Source organism: Electrona antarctica, assembly GCF_951216825.1.
Source record: "Electrona antarctica genome assembly, contig: scaffold_262, whole genome shotgun sequence".
NCBI lineage: Eukaryota > Metazoa > Chordata > Actinopteri > Myctophiformes > Myctophidae > Electrona > Electrona antarctica.
Window position 1 is genome coordinate 105,379 of NW_027638253.1, and position 18,519 is coordinate 123,897.

Genomic DNA, 18,519 nt, shown 5'->3' on the forward strand with positions numbered 1-18,519 from the left:
AGCCTATAGCCTATAGCCTATAGGCTATAGGCTATAGGCTATAGCCTATAGGCTATAGGCTATAGCCTATAGCCTATAGCCTATAGGCTATAGCCTATAGCCTATAGCCTATTAGCCTGGTTAATAAACCAGACCGAATCAGCCGTTGGCAAAAAAAATTGAACATGGATGCAGTGAACATGGATGCAGTGTTCATGGATGCAGTGAACATGGATGCAGTGAACATGGATGCAGTGTACATGGATGCAGTGAACATGGATGCAGTGAACATGGATGCAGTGAACATGGATGCAGTGAACTACAATATCATAGAAAAACATCACAATACATCAGAAGATCATGAAAAGGAAAACAAAAGCTATACATATGAATTAGGTTACAAATAGAAGCTATTAAAGACAAATTTCAAAACGATCTAAAAACATATTGTGGGGATGTGTGTGCTCACCAAGGTTTTAAAAACTACTGTATTAGGGCCACAGAAGCTAAAAGCAGATTTACCAAGTTCAGAGTTAACCTTTGGTACCTTGAATTTGGGGAAACTACTTGACCGGGTGTGGTAGGGCTCAGAGTCCCATTTCAGTTTCAGAAATGATGAGATGTATTTAGGACAATCTCCAACCATGGCTTTATACAAGAACAGGTGCCGATGCAGTTCTCATCTCTCTGTCAGGGAGGACCGTCCAATCTGACCAGATTTGACTGAGAGCCTGCCATCTAGCTTTTCAGCAGAGGAGAAAAACTTTTTGTTTTCTTCCCAAAATGAGTTAATAGCGCAGGCAGACACTTCACATACTAGAGCATCTCTGAAATAAGTGTCAGAGCTGAAATCGACATGTAAACATGAAATAAATGCTTAAACATGTAGCTAGGTGTAATGTTAGAGACCACAGAAGACATGTAAATATGAAATAAATGCTTAAACGTGTAGCTAGGTGTAATGTTAGAGACCACAGAAGACATGTAAATATTAAATAAATGCTTAAATGTGTAGCTAGGTGTAATGTTAGAGACCACAGAAGATATGTAAATATTAAATAAATGCTTAAACATGTAGCTAGGTGTAATGTTAGAGACCACAGAAGACATGTAAATATGAAATAAATGCTTAAACATGTAGCTAGGTGTAACGTTAGAGACCACAGAAGACATGTAAATATTAAATAAATGCTTAAACATGTAGCTAGGTGTAATGTTAGAGACCACAGAATACATGTAAATATGAAATAAATGCTTAAACATGTAGCTAGGTGTAATGTTAGAGACCACAGAAGACATGTAAATATTAAATACATGCTTAAACATGTAGCTAGGTGTAATGTTAGAGACCATAGAAGTGAATAAAATTTTGCATAAAAACACTCATTGGGCTAAATTTGGCCATAGCAACTTGCCAAAATGTAATGAGGTCAGCACATTTGGGCAAGTTGCTATGGCCAAATTTAGCCCAATGAGTGTTTTTATTCAAAACTAATGCTTGGAATGGATTCAGCATCATGAAAACCCCCTAGTTTGATATGTCACATGCTACTTAAAGCATAAGGACATTTAGAAAATATTACCTTATAATAGGATGTCAATGGTGGCCACACTGTACAGGCTATTTTCAACACTTTCCCCTCAGACAATTCCAGGCAACTTTATTTCTGTTATTCAGGATATATTGAAGATGCAAAATCAGCTGAGTTCGGTTTTTTTGCAATTAGTTAGAGGTTGATCCTGTATTTTCCATAGATTTCCTGTACTATATCTCCAGAACCGGTGGGTCAAACTGAACAACCAATATATCCATTTGAAGCTATGATTCCCTGCTTTGCCGATCTACAGTACAAGCTCACAACGCGTTGCAGTGCGGTGCAACGCGTTGTGAGCTTGTAGATCTGCTATTTTCAGCACGCAACCAAGTGTAAAATGACTTATACTGGATCTCTTGTCCACTAGTCCCTTCTTAACATTTTAGTGTAGTTTTTATTTGTTGACGAAATAAATTGTCAGTATATTTAGTCTTAGTTTTAGTCATCATAGCTTAGTTTCCATTTAGTTTTAGTCAGTGAAAAAAGGAAGTCGACGAACATTTTTCGTCATAGTTTTAGTCGACGAAAACAACACGGGGTGCGAGTCATTTCTCAAGTTAGTCGTCTTATCTGCCCTGCGTGTGACATTTGTTTATGAAAAAAAAAAACATAAATGTGTTTATGAATCATGATCGCAACAGCCTGAGTTTACACTTAAAATGTCATACATTACATGCACAGACAGGTTGCATGCTGCACGCACGCACGCACGCACGCACGCACGCACGCACGCACGCACGCACGCACGCACGCACGCACGCACGCACGCACGCACGCACGCACGCACGCACGCACGCACGCACGCACGCACGCACGCATGCACGCACGCACGCACGCACGCACAGAGGTCACCTTGGACAGTTAGTCCTTTCACCGCCTGTCACACATGCGTGCTTACACACACACACACACACACACACACACACACACACACACACACACACACACACACACACACACACACACACTCTCTCTCTGTCACGGTACACTAGCCCTGCCCAGCGGGGGGGGAAGCCCCACTGTATGTTCTTCAGATGCCATTCACCTTTATGACGGAACCACTGTATACCACTCACTGCATCTTTAGGTCTTGTAGATCAGAACCACTGTATACCACTCACTGCATCTTTAGGTCTTGTAGATCAGAACCACTGTATACCACTCACTGCATCTTTAGGTCTTGTAGATCAGAACCACTGTATACCACTCACTGCATCGTTAGGTCTTGTAGATCAGAACCACTGTATACCACTCACTGCATCTTTAGGTCTTGTAGATCAGAACCACTGTATACCACTCACTGCATCTTTAGGTCTTGTAACCCTAACCACTGTATACCACTCACTGCATCTTTAGGTCTTTATGACGGAACCACTGTATACCACTCACTGCATCTTTAGGTCTTGTAGATCAGAACCACTGTATACCACTCACTGCATCTTTAGGTCTTGTAGATCAGAACCACTGTATACCACTCACTGCATCTTTAGGTCTTGTAGATCAGAACCACTGTATACCACTCACTGCATCTTTAGGTCTTGTAGATCAACGTTTTTAACTCAAATATTTGGGAGGGTCCCTGGAACAAGATGGGGGTCGGCGGCCAATTACATATAATTTTGGGGTCCTTGACATGAAAATGTTTGAGAACCACTGACACAGAAACAGAACAGAAAACATTTGTAGAATGTGGTCAGTCCTAAATGGGTTAATATCCCCTGACTAAAACAAGAGAGATGTGTTTGGTCACTTATACCACCGCGGCGTGACGTCATGGTGTGGTTTTTGGAGCATGGTCCCCTGATAGGCCTTCAGACTCCACTGACCTCATTCCCCCCAGATTCGGCACAAACATGGGGATGAATTCATTCTGCTGTTATGCCACCACAATATAGAATGCCCCATAGCAGGGGTTCCCAAAGTGGGGTCCGGGGACCCCCAGGGGGTCCTTGAGGTAGTTCCAGGGGGTCCCCAGCTAAATGATAGTTTGGAACCAAATGGATCCTTATGGGTCTGTAACTCTGAGTGTACAAATGGAATCAAATTCAAATGGTTCCATTTGTACACTCTCAGAGTTAAATTAACTTAGATTCTACAATGTAAATCGGGGGTCCCAGAGATAGAAATGCCATTAAATGGGCGGTCTGTAGACTAATATGCATGTCACACTGGAGGGTCCTTGACAATAAAATGGTTGAGAATCACTGCTAGAGCCGTAAAACTCTTCTCTTATGGGGGGGGGGGGGGGGGGGGTCCCTGGCATATCTTTTCAAATGGGGGTCCGCGGGGCTAATTGGTGTCAATTTGGGGGTCCTTGACATGGAAATGTTTGGGAACCCAGATACCCTGGGTAAATATAGATTTCATTTCATTTCATTTCTATCTTGCCAAAATACCCCCAATGTTTTCCTGTGACTAGTTTTACTGCTTCTACAGCATTGAAGATGTCTTGTATGTCTTGATGAATGTAATGCACAGGACCACAATGGAAACAAGCCAGCCCTGCATGTGTTATCCTTTTAGCATTATTATAACTAGACCTGTACGTCGCCTGTCGGCCACCGGCCTACTGTACACTAGACCTGTACGTGTCCGTCGGCCACCGGCCTACTGTAGACCAGACCTGTACGTGCCCGTCGGCCACCGGCCTACTGTACACTAGACCTGTACGTCGCCCGTCGGCCACCGGCCTACTGTACACTAGACCTGTACGTGCTCGTCGGCCACCGGCCTACTGTACACTAGACCTGTACGTGCCCGTCGGCCACCGGCCTACTGTACACTAGACCTGTACGTGCCCGTCGGCCACCGGCCTACTGTACACTAGACCTGTACGTGCCCGTCGGCCACCGGCCTACTGTACACTAGACCTGTACGTGCCCGTCGGCCACCGGCCTACTGTACACTAGACCTGTACGTGTCCGTCGGCCACCAGCCTACTGTACACTAGACCTGTACGTGCCCGTCGGCCACCGGCCTACTGTAGACCAGACCTGTACGTGCCCGTCGGCCACCGGCCTACTGTACACTAGACCTGTACGTGCCCGTCGGCCACCGGCCTACTGTACACTAGACCTGTACGTGCCCGTTGGCCACCGGCCTACTGTAGACCAGACCTGTACGTGTCCGTCGGCCACCGGCCTACTGTACACTAGACCTGTACGTGCCCGTCGGCCACCGGCCTACTGTACACTAGACCTGTACGTGCCCGTCGGCCACCAGCCTACTAGAGAACGATGCAACTTGGGAACCTAATAATACCCGTTGTCAACTTGTCACCCGTTTTAACTGTCTGTCTGTGTCCCACATGGAGATCTCTGTATCTGCCTGTGTCCCACATGGAGATCTCTGTATCTGCCTGTGTCCCACATGGAGATCTCTGTATCTGCCTGTGTCCCACATGGAGATCTCTGTATCTGCCTGTGTCCCACATGGAGATCTCTGTATCTGCCTGTGTCCCACATGGAGATCTCTGTATCTGCCTGTGTCCCACATGGAGATCTCTGTATCTGCCTGTGTCCCACATGGAGATCTCTGTATCTGCCTGTGTCCCACATGGAGATCTCTGTATCTGCCTGTGTCCCACATGGAGATCTCTGTATCTGCCGGTCTGCCTGTGTGTGAAGAGGGCAAACTGACTGTGAAAAGTGGAGTGGTTAAGTAATCAATTGTCAGGTTGTGGGGTTGCCATGGCAATCAATTGGCTGAGGCCGAGGCTGGTAATTACAATTTACAATTTACAATTTAGGCATTTAGCAGACGCTCTTAATCCAGAGCGACTTACATTAAGCAAGAACAAAAACATGGGAATACATCACATATGTAAAATGCATTTGTCAAGAAACATGTGTAAGCTAAGAACGTAACTAGAACATATCTATATAATGACACTATACATATAAACTATACATATATGCTATACTATGCTGTACATATATACTATGTAGTGCTATGACTACATACAATGCAATTATTGTGCTGTCTACATGACATGCTATAAGTCTTTTTCAAATGCCATCTAAGTCTAAAAAGTGCTGTCTAAGGGGGGTAGGGTAAGTGCTATGGGCCATGATGGAGTCTGAAAAGGTGGGTTTTCAGACTACGGTGGAAGATCGGGAGTGATGCTGCAGTTCTGATTGCAACGGGAAGTGCATTCCACAGTTTTGGGGCCAGAAGGGACATAATTGCACATGGTGAGGGGATTTAGGCTGATTAGGCTGATTAGGCAGAGCCTGACCAGAGCCTTTTGTGGTGGTTCTGGAGAACCGTGGGTCCGACCGACTCGATACCGGGCACTGCACTCCCTGTGGGGGTGTGGAACGCGTGTGTCGAATATGAGTCGTTGGGGCAAACGGTTCTCGAGTTACGTGCATTACAACCGCACACACACACACACACACACACACACACACACACACACACACACACACACACACACACACACACACACACACACACACACGCAGACAGAGACGTGGCACATTTATAGTAGGATAACTGTACCTCTGTAGTTTTTTGCAAACATTTAATAAGTATATGCGATCAATCAAAACAGATTCCATGCATGTCTGTGTGTACTGTGTAGTGTGTGTGTGCGTGTGTGTGGTGTGTAGAGTGTGGAGTGTGGAGTGTAATTGAATTGAATTGAATTGAAGTGTGGAGTGTGGAGTGTGGAGTGTAATTGAATTGAATTGAATTGAAGTGTGGAGTGTGGAGTAGTGCGGGGTGGGTCCACGGTGCTGTATGAGACTTTGACCTCTGGCGAGGAGACAAGGTCGATGCTTATCAACCTGTCACAGCACTGCTGGGGTCACAGCTGTCTTCATGAAACGCACGCACGCACCAGAACAATATGAGTCTCCTGTCACCTCCTACCAAAGTAGGAGGTGAGTAATGGGAGTGATGATTGAGTAATGTGAATGACAATGGCAGATGAAGTCCACACATCCCTTCGCCTCCAAAGTTGTGTTGAAATGTTGTTCTGCCAATGAGGTCTCCATCGAACAACTACCTGCTACCCTTGGTTGACATTCTCAGAGTTAACAGCAAAATGAACAACCCTGATGATTAATTACCCCTAACCCTAAACCTCCGACCCAACCCTGATGATGAATTACCCCTAACCCTAACCTCCGACCCAACCCTGATGATGAATTACCCCTAACCCTAACCTCCGACCCAACCCTGATGATGAATTACCCCTAACCCTAACCTCCGACCCAACCCTGATGATGAATTACCCCTAACCCTAACCTCCGACCCAACCCTGATGATGAATTACCCCTAACCCTAACCTCCGACCCAACCCTGATGATGAATTACCCCTAACCCTAAACCTCCGACCCAACCCTGATGATGAATTACCCCTAACCCTAAACCTCCGACCCAACCCTGATGATGAATTACCCCTAACCCTAACCTCCGACCCAACCCTGATGATGAATTACCCCTAACCCTAACCTCCGACCCAACCCTGATGATGAATTACCCCTAACCCTAACCTCCGACCCAACCCTGATGATGAATTACCCCTAACCCTAACCTCCGACCCAACCCTGATGATGAATTACCCCTAACCCTAACCTCCGACCCAACCCTGATGATGAATTACCCCTAACCCTAACCTCCGACCCAACCCTGATGATGAATTACCCCTAACCCTAACCTCCGACCCAACCCTGATGATGAATTACCCCTAACCCTAAACCTCCGACCCAACCCTGATGATGAATTACCCCTAACCCTAAACCTCCGACCCAACCCTGATGATGAATTACCCCTAACCCTAACCTCCGACCCAACCCTGATGATGAATTACCCCTAACCCTAACCTCCGACCCAACCCTGATGATGAATTACCCCTAACCCTAACCTCCGACCCAACCCTGATGATGAATTACCCCTAACCCTAAACCTCCGACCCAACCCTGATGATGAATTACCCCTAACCCTAACCTCCGACCCAACCCTGATGATGAATTACCCCTAACCCTAAACCTCCGACCCAACCCTGATGATGAATTACCCCTAACCCTAACCTCCGACCCAACCCTGATGATGAATTACCCCTAACCCTAACCTCCGACCCAACCCTGATGATGAATTACCCCTAACCCTAACCTCCGACCCAACCCTGATGATGAATTACCCCTAACCCTAAACCTCCGACCCAACCCTGATGATTAATTACCCCTAACCCTAACCTCCGACCCAACCCTGATGATTAATTACCCCTAACCCTAACCTCCGACCCAACCCTTGATGCTGCGTGAGTGCCAACTAAGCAGAGAGACATTAAATAATAAAAAGTCCCCCCATTCTGTGTTTCCTAGAACTGTAAGTATGAAAAAAATCATTAACATGGTGAAACACATCTTGATGACATCATCAAGATGTGTTTCACCATGTTAATGATTCTTTTTTCAGATCTCCAGTTTTAGGAAACACAGAATGGGGGAACTTTTGTATTATTTCCACACAACAGCTCTAAGGTATATTAATGACATAGTCAAATGTTGAAAATTAGTGGAATGCCCCTTTAAGGTTACCATTGTTATAGTCTTTGGTGCAGTTGTTTTTGGAAGCAAATTTAGATTTTAGTTTTAGGCATAGTCTCTTGAATAGTTTTAATTTAGTTTTAGTCACATTTTAGTCTAGTTTTAGTCGGCTAAATCTACAGTTGATTTAGTCGAAATGTATTTCGGAGGGCCTTGATGCCGTCGTAATGACTGATTTTTACACTTATAGCACAAATAGCCGATCTACAAGCTCACAACGCGTCGCACGGCGACGTGTTGCGAGCTTGTAGATCGGCTATTTTCAGCATGCAACCAACTATAGAATTGTTTATACTGGATCTCTTGTCCACTAGTCCCTTCCTAACATTTTAGTCTAGTTTTAATTGGTTGACGAATTTGTCGATATATTTAGTCTTAGTTTTAGTCATAGCTTAGTTTTCATTCAGTTTCCATTTAGTTTTCCTCACAGGGAAAAAGAGTAGTCGACGAAAACAACACTGCGTTGGTGTGACCCGACTGGGGAATCCTACACAAGATAATAACTGCAATGTTTTATGACTTTTTGGAAGATTTTCAGTTTCACAAGTTATGAAGTTATGTGCAGTGATTAATATAAACCTATAATTGCAAATGTAACTGGCTTGAAGTCAGTGGTTTCAAATAAAATCAAAATCAAAGCAAAAAACATATTTTAAGTAGTAGTGAAAATAGCAGATCTACAAGCTCACAACGTGTCACTTCACGCCGCGTTGTGAGCTTGTAGATCTGCTAAAGTTCGTGAACCACTGGTATACAAAGCAACGGCCGTGGTGTCGGCGGGCAGCTATACTTTTACTGCTACTCAATGGAATAAAATACATACAGTTGCAGCCCTGTGTTTGTAAATGCGTGCGTGTGTGGTGCATGCGGTGCGTGCGTGTGTGGTGCATGCGGTGCGTGCGGTGCGTGCGTGTGCGGTGCGTGCGTGCGTGCGTGCGTGCGTGCGTGCGGTACGTGCGTGTGCGGTGCGTGCGTGCGTGCGTGCGTGCGTGCGTGCGTGCGTGCGGTACGTGCGTGCGCGTGCGTGCGTGCGTGCGTGCGTGCGTGCGTGCGTGCGTGCGTGCGTGCGTGCGTGCGTGCGTGCGTGCGTGCGTGCGTGCGTGCGTGCGTGCGTGCGGACACTGTTCATCCTGAGCATGTCAAATGGATCTAGGTGTATAACAGGCCGTCTCGCCGTGCGGGGGGGGGGGGTGTATAACAGGCCGTCTCGCCGTGCGGGGGGGGGGGGGGGTGTATAACAGGCCGTCTCGCCGTGCGGGGGGGGGGGGGGGGGTGTATAACAGGCCGTCTCGCCGTGCGGCTCTAGGCCTGTTAGTGAGATGGATGGTCAGATGAAAGGCTGCTCCGTCCAGGTGTAAACACCCTGCCCGCTGGCCGCCACACATCACTCTCCATTAACCCATTGAGACCCCAGGAACAGTCTACAAATGTCTTCTAAATCCTGACAGTTTTCTGAAGAACCCCATGTTTCTACAGTATGTCAGTCGTTCTCAAACATTTTCATGTCAAGGACCCCCGAAAAAATATATGTCATTGGCCGCCGACCCCCATCTGAAAATATCATGTTCCAGGGACCCCCCCCCCCCAGAAGCAAAGATTTGAGTTAAAAACGTTCGCTCTGAAAGAATATATATCCAAAGATTTTTTCAAAAATAGCAGATCTACAAGCTCGTAGCGCAGCACTCGGTGCCGCACTATGAGCTTGTAGATCTGCTATTTTCAATATAGCTTAAGTATAACATAATGCTTAAAACACCAAAAGAGGTTCCCGCCCAGACTGGGTTAGGGCCATAACTCAGCGCTCCCCTCCCGCGCCATGCCCCCATCAGGGCCGGGTAATTTGCAGGAAGAGAGCGCACAGCTTTGATTTATCGACGGGGAGGAGGTGAGGGATTACAAGATGAGTATAAGCAGATTCATTTATTGTTCGTTTTACATTTCCGGTAATTGGAAATTTGTCTTTTCAGACGACAAGTGCAGAGATGTGGGTACACACACACACACACACACATTATAACGGATACAAACCAGCATGCACGCACGTGTCGTGCAGGCATGCACGCACGCGCACGCACGCATGCACACACACACACACACACACACACACACACACACACACACACACACACACACACACACACACACACGCACACACAGACTGGTGTGTAACCCATTAAGACCTGAGGCAGCAATTCTACAAAATAATGACTTCTAAAAAGTGACACTTTCAAAGATGTTTTCGAAAATGTTTAAAAAAATAGAGATTGTTCACAACATGCTATTTTTTAACAGCCAACTCTCAAATCTAAAACGGCACGGGGATACTTTCCCGGTTTTAATGGGTTAAGAATGGGGGTGGGGTGGGGGGGAGGGGCATAATTAACGATTGGAGAAACAACCAATGCAGATACTTCCATGCACAGCATGATGACGCAATTAAGCAATAAACACAAGTCATCCTTCTCTGTGGCATCGTATATAAACATGTATAAACATGTATAAATATGGTGAGCAGGACGTTCGTTCACATGTGAGAATTCAGCAGAGTGTGAGACACTCCAAGCTGTGGAGAGAGAGAGGAGTTGTTGTGAGAGACACTCCAAGCTGTGGAGAGAGAGGAGTTGTTGTGAGAGACACTCCAAGCTGTGGAGAGAGAGGAGTTGTTGTGAGAGACACTCCAAGCTGTGGAGAGAGAGGAGTTGTTGTGAGAGACACTCCAAGCTGTGGAGAGAGAGGAGTTGTTGTGAGAGACACTCCAAGCTGTGGAGAGAGAGGAGTTGTTGTGAGAGACACTCCAAGCTGTGGAGAGAGAGAGAGGAGTTGTTGTGAGAGACACTCCAAGCTGTGGAGAGAGAGAGAGGAGTTGTTGTGAGAGACACTCCAAGCTGTGGAGAGAGAGAGAGGAGTTGTTGTGAGAGACACTCCAAGCTGTGGAGAGAGAGAGAGGAGTTGTTGTGAGAGACACTCCAAGCTGTGGAGAGAGAGAGAGGAGTTGTTGTGAGAGACACTCCAAGCTGTGGAGAGAGAGAGAGGAGTTGTTGTGAGAGACACTCCAAGCTGTGGAGAGAGAGAGGAGTTGTTGTGAGAGACACTCCAAGCTGTAGAGAGAGAGAGAGAGGAGTTGTTGTGAGAGACACTCCAAGCTGTGGAGAGAGAGAGAGGAGTTGTTGTGAGAGACACTCCAAGCTGTGGAGAGAGAGAGGAGTTGTTGTGAGAGACACTCCAAGCTGTGGAGAGAGAGAGGAGTTGTTGTGAGAGACACTCCAAGCTGTGGAGAGAGAGAGGAGTTGTTGTGAGAGACACTCCAAGCTGTGGAGAGAGAGGAGTTGTTTTGAGAGACACTCCAAGCTGTGGAGAGAGAGATGAGTTGTTGTGAGAGACACTCCAAGCTGTAGAGAGAGAGAGGAGTTGTTGTGAGAGACACTCCAAGCTGTGGAGAGAGAGAGGAGTTGTTGTGAGAGACACTCCAAGCTGTGGAGAGAGAGGAGTTGTTGTGAGAGACACTCCAAGCTGTGGAGAGAGAGGAGTTGTTGTGAGAGACACTCCCAGCTGTGGAGAGAGAGAGAGGAGTTGTTGTGAGAGACACTCCAAGCTGTGGAGAGAGAGGAGTTGTTGTGAGAGACACTCCAAGCTGTAGAGAGAGAGGAGTTGTTGTGAGAGACACTCCAAGCTGTGGAGAGAGAGGAGTTGTTGTGAGAGACACTCCAAGCTGTGGAGAGAGAGGAGTTGTTGTGAGAGACACTCCAAGCTGTGGAGAGAGAGGAGTTGTTGTGAGAGACACTCCAAGCTGTGGAGAGAGAGAGAGGAGTTGTTGTGAGAGACACTCCAAGCTGTGGAGAGAGAGAGAGGAGTTGTTGTGAGAGACACTCCAAGCTGTGGAGAGAGAGAGAGGAGTTGTTGTGAGAGACACTCCAAGCTGTGGAGAGAGAGAGAGGAGTTGTTGTGAGAGACACTCCAAGCTGTGGAGAGAGAGAGAGGAGTTGTTGTGAGAGACACTCCAAGCTGTGGAGAGAGAGAGAGGAGTTGTTGTGAGAGACACTCCAAGCTGTGGAGAGAGAGAGGAGTTGTTGTGAGAGACACTCCAAGCTGTAGAGAGAGAGAGAGAGGAGTTGTTGTGAGAGACACTCCAAGCTGTGGAGAGAGAGAGAGGAGTTGTTGTGAGAGACACTCCAAGCTGTGGAGAGAGAGAGGAGTTGTTGTGAGAGACACTCCAAGCTGTGGAGAGAGAGAGGAGTTGTTGTGAGAGACACTCCAAGCTGTGGAGAGAGAGAGGAGTTGTTGTGAGAGACACTCCAAGCTGTGGAGAGAGAGGAGTTGTTGTGAGAGACACTCCAAGCTGTGGAGAGAGAGATGAGTTGTTGTGAGAGACACTCCAAGCTGTAGAGAGAGAGAGGAGTTGTTGTGAGAGACACTCCAAGCTGTGGAGAGAGAGAGGAGTTGTTGTGAGAGACACTCCAAGCTGTGGAGAGAGAGAGGAGTTGTTGTGAGAGACACTCCAAGCTGTAGAGAGAGAGGAGTTGTTGTGAGAGACACTCCCAGCTGTGGAGAGAGAGAGAGGAGTTGTTGTGAGAGACACTCCAAGCTGTGGAGAGAGAGGAGTTGTTGTGAGAGACACTCCAAGCTGTAGAGAGAGAGGAGTTGTTGTGAGAGACACTCCAAGCTGTGGAGAGAGAGGAGTTGTTGTGAGAGACACTCCAAGCTGTGGAGAGAGAGAGAGGAGTTGTTGTGAGAGACACTCCAAGCTGTGGAGAGAGAGGAGTTGTTGTGAGAGACACTCCAAGCTGTGGAGAGAGAGAGAGGAGTTGTTGTGAGAGACACTCCAAGCTGTGGAGAGAGAGAGGAGTTGTTGTGAGAGACACTCCAAGCTGTGGAGAGAGAGAGGAGTTGTTGTGAGAGACACTCCAAGCTGTGGAGAGAGAGAGGAGTTGTTGTGAGAGACACTCCAAGCTGTGGAGAGAGAGGAGTTGTTGTGAGAGACACTCCAAGCTGTGGAGAGAGGAGTTGTTGTGAGAGACACTCCAAGCTGTGGAGAGAGAGAGGAGTTGTTGTGAGAGACACTCCAAGCTGTGGAGAGAGAGAGAGGAGTTGTTGTTGAGGCCGAAACTTTATTCTTTTGGATCCTGCACCCGTTGAAATGTGTGGATGTGCGTGCACCTCTTGACCATTAGGTGTGTGTGGATGTGCGTGCACCTCTTGACCATTATGTGTGTGTGGATGTGCGTGCACCTCTTGACCATTAGGTGAAATGTGTGGATGTGCGTGCACCTCTTGACCATTATGTGTGTGTGTGTGTGTGTGTGTGTGTGTGGATGTGCGTGCACCTCTTGACCATTAGGTGAAATGTGTGGATGTGCGTGCACCTCTTGACCATTATGTATGTGTGTGGATGTGCGTGCACCTCTTGACCATTATGTGTGTGTGTGTGTGTGTGTGTGTGTGTGTGTGTGTGTGTGTGTGTGTGTGTGTGTGGATGTGCGTGCACCTCTTGACCATTATGTATGTGTGTGGATGTGCGTGCACCGTGCACTCTCAACGTTTTTGGCTGGGGATCCCCGGAAATGCTTTGGCCATGTCTCGCGTCCCCCGCCCCCCTCCCCACCACCAATACACACTGGCTGCAAAAATAACCTTAATAATAGAGAAAATACATCATAAATTAATACTGAAACCAGATATAATCATTAAGGAAAGTGTATGCATGCACCACGTGTACTATGTCAACTCTTCATTTCCATTTTTCAGCCATTGAGTTGCAAAAAAAACAAAATCATTTTTTCAATAATTTGGGGACCCCCCAAAATAATTTGGCGACCCCCTGAGGGCTCACGACCCACGGGTTGAGAACCCCTGGTATAGGCTATTAACCACCAACCAACTGAAACTATCCAGTCTGGGCCGCAGTCACCCCGTATACAAGATTTGAGTATTTTTTTTATTTTTTTGTTGTTGCTAAAAAAAATAGCATACCATCGGTTATCATTTGAAAGCCCTGTTTTAGCCATCCTCTCAAAACATGTCAAGGATAAAATATCTGATTTACATTTGGGGGATGTCTTTCACAATAATGAATAAAACATGTTCTAGACATTCTAATGATCACAAAAAAACATATTACAGTTATTGTACTTACTTTTATTAGGGTTAAAGGTCATAGGTTAAAAAAATGTTCAAAATTGCAGAGTCGAGACATTTTTAATTTGTGTGGATTTGTGGGGGGTATTTATATGCAAATATCACGACCAATGGCATTGCAATGGCATTGCAATGAACATCAATGATGACATTTAGGTGAAAAAATAAAATAATAATAATTAATTAATTAATTAATTAAAATATGTTGTATTATTGCAACGCTGGGTGTTACAGGGTTAAAAGCTCACAATGTGTCATACATAGTAGCCTCTATAGTGAGCTTGTAGATTGTTGAACAATTTGAACAACCCTTTGAAAATGTATGAACATTTTAAGAAGAAACCAAAGTGAATATAATGCCCTAAATGTAGACGCCAGGTCTGAAGTATAACGCTTGGTCACGATGTAGTTGTCACCACATTATCCTTGTGTTCCCACCGAGAGTATATTTGTCTTAGCTTGCACGCTGGTTTACATTTTAATATACAGGCTTATTTTAATCCTTTAAACTTGACACGACATGGCACGCACGCTGCGAGAGGGAAATTGGCAAATGTTTAATTCATGGTTTTCTTCAAACGCAAATAAAAGGCGACCAGCTGCAGCTCTGACTTCCAACGGGACAAAACAACAAAGACGTGCACGCAAGCATTAGTTCACGCATGCACGCCATTTACCTTTAGTTCACGCATGCACGCCATTTACCTTACATTCCTTCTGCTGACACCTACATGCACGCCATTTACCTTACATTCCTTCTGCTGACACCTACGCATGCACGCCATTTACCTTACATTCCTTCTGCTGACACCTACCGCATGCACGCCATTTACCTTACATTCCTTCTGCTGACACCTACCGCATGCACGCCATTTACCTTACATTCCTTCTGCTGACACCTACCGCATGCACGCCATTTACCTTACATTCCTTCTGCTGACACCTACGCATGCACGCCATTTACCTTACATTCCTTCTGCTGACACCTACCGCATGCACGCCATTTACCTTACATTCCTTCTGTTCACGCATGCACGCCATTTACCTTACATTCCTTCTGCTGACACCATGCACGCCATTTACCTTACATTCCTTCTGCTGACACCATGCACGCCATTTACCTTACATTCCTTCTGCTGACACCTACATGCACGGCATTTACCTTACATTCCTTCTGCTGACACCTGCACGCCATTTACCTTACATTCCTTCTGCTGACACCTACATGCACGCCATTTACCTTACATTCCTTCTGCTGACACCTACGCATGCACGCCATTTACCTTACATTCCTTCTGCTGACACCTACCGCATGCACGCCATTTACCTTACATTCCTTCTGCTGACACCTACGCATGCACGCCATTTACCTTACATTCCTTCTGCTGACACCTACCGCATGCACGCCATTTACCTTACATTCCTTCTGCTGACACCTACCGCATGCACGCCATTTACCTTACATTCCTTCTGCTGACACCTACGCATGCACGCCATTTACCTTACATTCCTTCTGCTGACACCTACCGCATGCACGCCATTTACCTTACATTCCTTCTGTTCACGCATGCACGCCATTTACCTTACATTCCTTCTGCTGACACCATGCACGCCATTTACCTTACATTCCTTCTGCTGACACCATGCACGCCATTTACCTTACATTCCTTCTGCTGACACCTACATGCACGGCATTTACCTTACATTCCTTCTGCTGACACCTGCACGCCATTTACCTTACATTCCTTCTGCTGACACCTACATGCACGGCATTTACCTTACATTCCTTCTGCTGACACCTACTTACTTACTTACTGTACGAGAGAGAGAGAGAGAGAGAGAGAGGGAGAGAGATTTTGATTTTTTTGATATTCACTCTTTTTCCAGTACATATTAAAGGTAGAACAAGATACAAATTTGCTGTCAAAATCTACACTGCTGTGATGTCACGGTAACGATGATTCTGATTCTGACGTCACAACTGTGTGTGTGTGTGTGTGTGTGTGTGTGTGTGTGTGTGTGTGTGTGTGTGTGTGTGTGTGTGTGTGTGTGTGTGTGTGTGTGTGTGTGTGTGCAGGAACTCCACGTACTGCATGAAGGTGTCCATGTCCATGACGGTAGAGGGCGCTGACGAGGGCCTCTGCTTCAGCAGTAAGATCCGCCACCTGGAGAAGGCCGAGATCACTCGCAGCAAGATGATCTCCTGCCCCGACATCCACGACTACCTGGCGCCCTACAAGCAGCCAATCATGACCTGGTACAAGGTACGGTGCCCTACAAGCAGCCAATCATGACCTGGTACAAGGTACGATGCCCTACAAGCAGCCAATCATGACCTGGTACAAGGTAGGGTGCCCTACAAGCAGCCAATCATGACCGGGTACAAGGTACGGTGCCCTACAAGCAGCCAATCATGACCTGGTACAAGGTAGGGTATAGTGATCCATCTACCAACAGTCATTAAGACATGCGAATCCCTTGACTCCTTCAAAACCGCTCTCAAAGGGACGGCTGCAATTCAAAACTGGCCCCCGTAAAATCTGAATCCCCCACCCACCCCCTTTTCCCCTCACTGTATATTTTTTCTTTTCCCTTTTTACCTCCTTTATGATGATGATTTCCTGTTTTTTGGCGTGTGTGCGTGTTGGTTCTCCAGGAGTGCGAGCGTGTGGAGTGGCGCAGCAGCATCATGGTCAACACCACCCACATCTGGATCCCAGAGGTGATGGAGGGTGACGGAGGGAACTACACCTGTGAGCTGCAGTACGGGACCAGGCTGGTGAGACGCACCACCCAGCTGAAGGTCACAGGTAGGACACCATGGGTGGGTGGAAGGGTGGACGGATGCATGGGTGGATGGATGGATGGATGGATGGATGGATGGATGGATGGATGGATGGGTGGATGGATGGATGGATGGATGGATGGATGGATGGATGGATGGGTGGATGGATGGATGGATGGAGTCTCCAAGCAAAATTGTCATGGAGAGAGTGGAGCGTTTGCCAGGTGTGGGATGGTGTCATTTCTCACACCTGCGTGACAATTCAATGGCAGGGAAACATTTAACTTTACAGGGAAAGATGAAGGAAGGTGTGAAGCTGTGTCATCTCCATATGGGATGGATGACTGGACAAACTACTAGGTTCTAAAAAGATGATGGATAATAATGGAGATGTTTTACCAACTGCTGCTTCTCGACGTTTAGCTCACAGTGGTTCTGTTCGTGTTCTCGGGGTTGTTTTTATTTGACTGCGTTGTGATTATTTGGTTATTTAGAGTTGTTTGTCTGATTTGAATGTATTTTAGGTATTTCCACTTATAATGTTTCCGGTATAGTTGTGTCTGGTTTTGTCCATGTTGAGCATGGAACGTGTGTATTCAGATCATAAGATATTTCTTGATGATTTATTGTCAGACCCAAAAAAAAGTCATGAACAATTTAATGAGGCTATAGCCTGAAAGAATGAGCCCATACCCTAAAGAACGAGCCCATAGCCTGAAAGAATGAGCCCATACCCTAAAGAACGAGCCCATAGCCTGAAAGAATGAGCCCATACCCTAAAGAACGAGCCCATAGCCTGAAAGAATGAGCCCATACCCTAAAGAACGAGCCCATAGCCTGAAAGAATGAGCCCATACCCTAAAGAACGAGCCCATAGCCTGAAAGAATGAGCCCATACCCTAAAGAACGAGCCCATAGCCTGAAAGAATGAGCCCATACCCTAAAGAACGAGCCCATAGCCTGAAAGAATGAGCCCATACCCTAAAGAACGAGCCCATAGCCTGAAAGAATGAGCCCATACCCTAAAGAACGAGCCCATAGCCTGAAAGAATGAGCCCATACCCTAAAGAACGAGCCCATAGCCTGAAAGAATGAGCCCATACCCTAAAGAACGAGCCCATAGCCTGAAAGAACGAGCCCTTTCCAAGAACTAGAGAGGGGTGGGTTCAAACTACAGCGCTGGAAACTGACGCTGCATGCATGGCTCCTATTGGTTCACCAACATATATGCCCCCCCCCCCACGCACCCCTCCTCCTCCCCTCCCCGGGCGACGCCCCTCTGCACTCGGATTCGTTAGGAAAATACAAGGTTCACTTCCACTCCTCATTGCAAGTACTAGATGAAAAAAATAAATCAAGTAATAACCCCTTAAAACCCTATATGGTTGACCGGAGTCCCTCAGGGCTCTATACTAGTATATTTGTGTTTTCCTGTTATCGTGCGGAAATAAGCTTTCGGCGAAAATGGACA

General features: G+C 46.6%; 1 protein-coding gene across 1 annotated transcript in view; it reads left to right on the top strand.

Moving 5' to 3' along the window:
• The window catches only part of LOC306917953 (X-linked interleukin-1 receptor accessory protein-like 2), a gene marked incomplete at its 3' end in the record, with an annotated part of 36,903 nt that extends 19,830 nt beyond the window's left edge, over nucleotides 1-17,073 (top strand). The window contains exons 4-5 of the mRNA XM_079530856.1: nucleotides 16,341-16,527; nucleotides 16,920-17,073. Of these exons, the coding sequence (XP_079386982.1) occupies nucleotides 16,341-16,527; nucleotides 16,920-17,073 (341 nt within the window). The remainder of the gene's footprint in view (nucleotides 1-16,340; nucleotides 16,528-16,919) is intronic.
• Nucleotides 17,074-18,519: the final 1,446 nt, after the last annotated feature.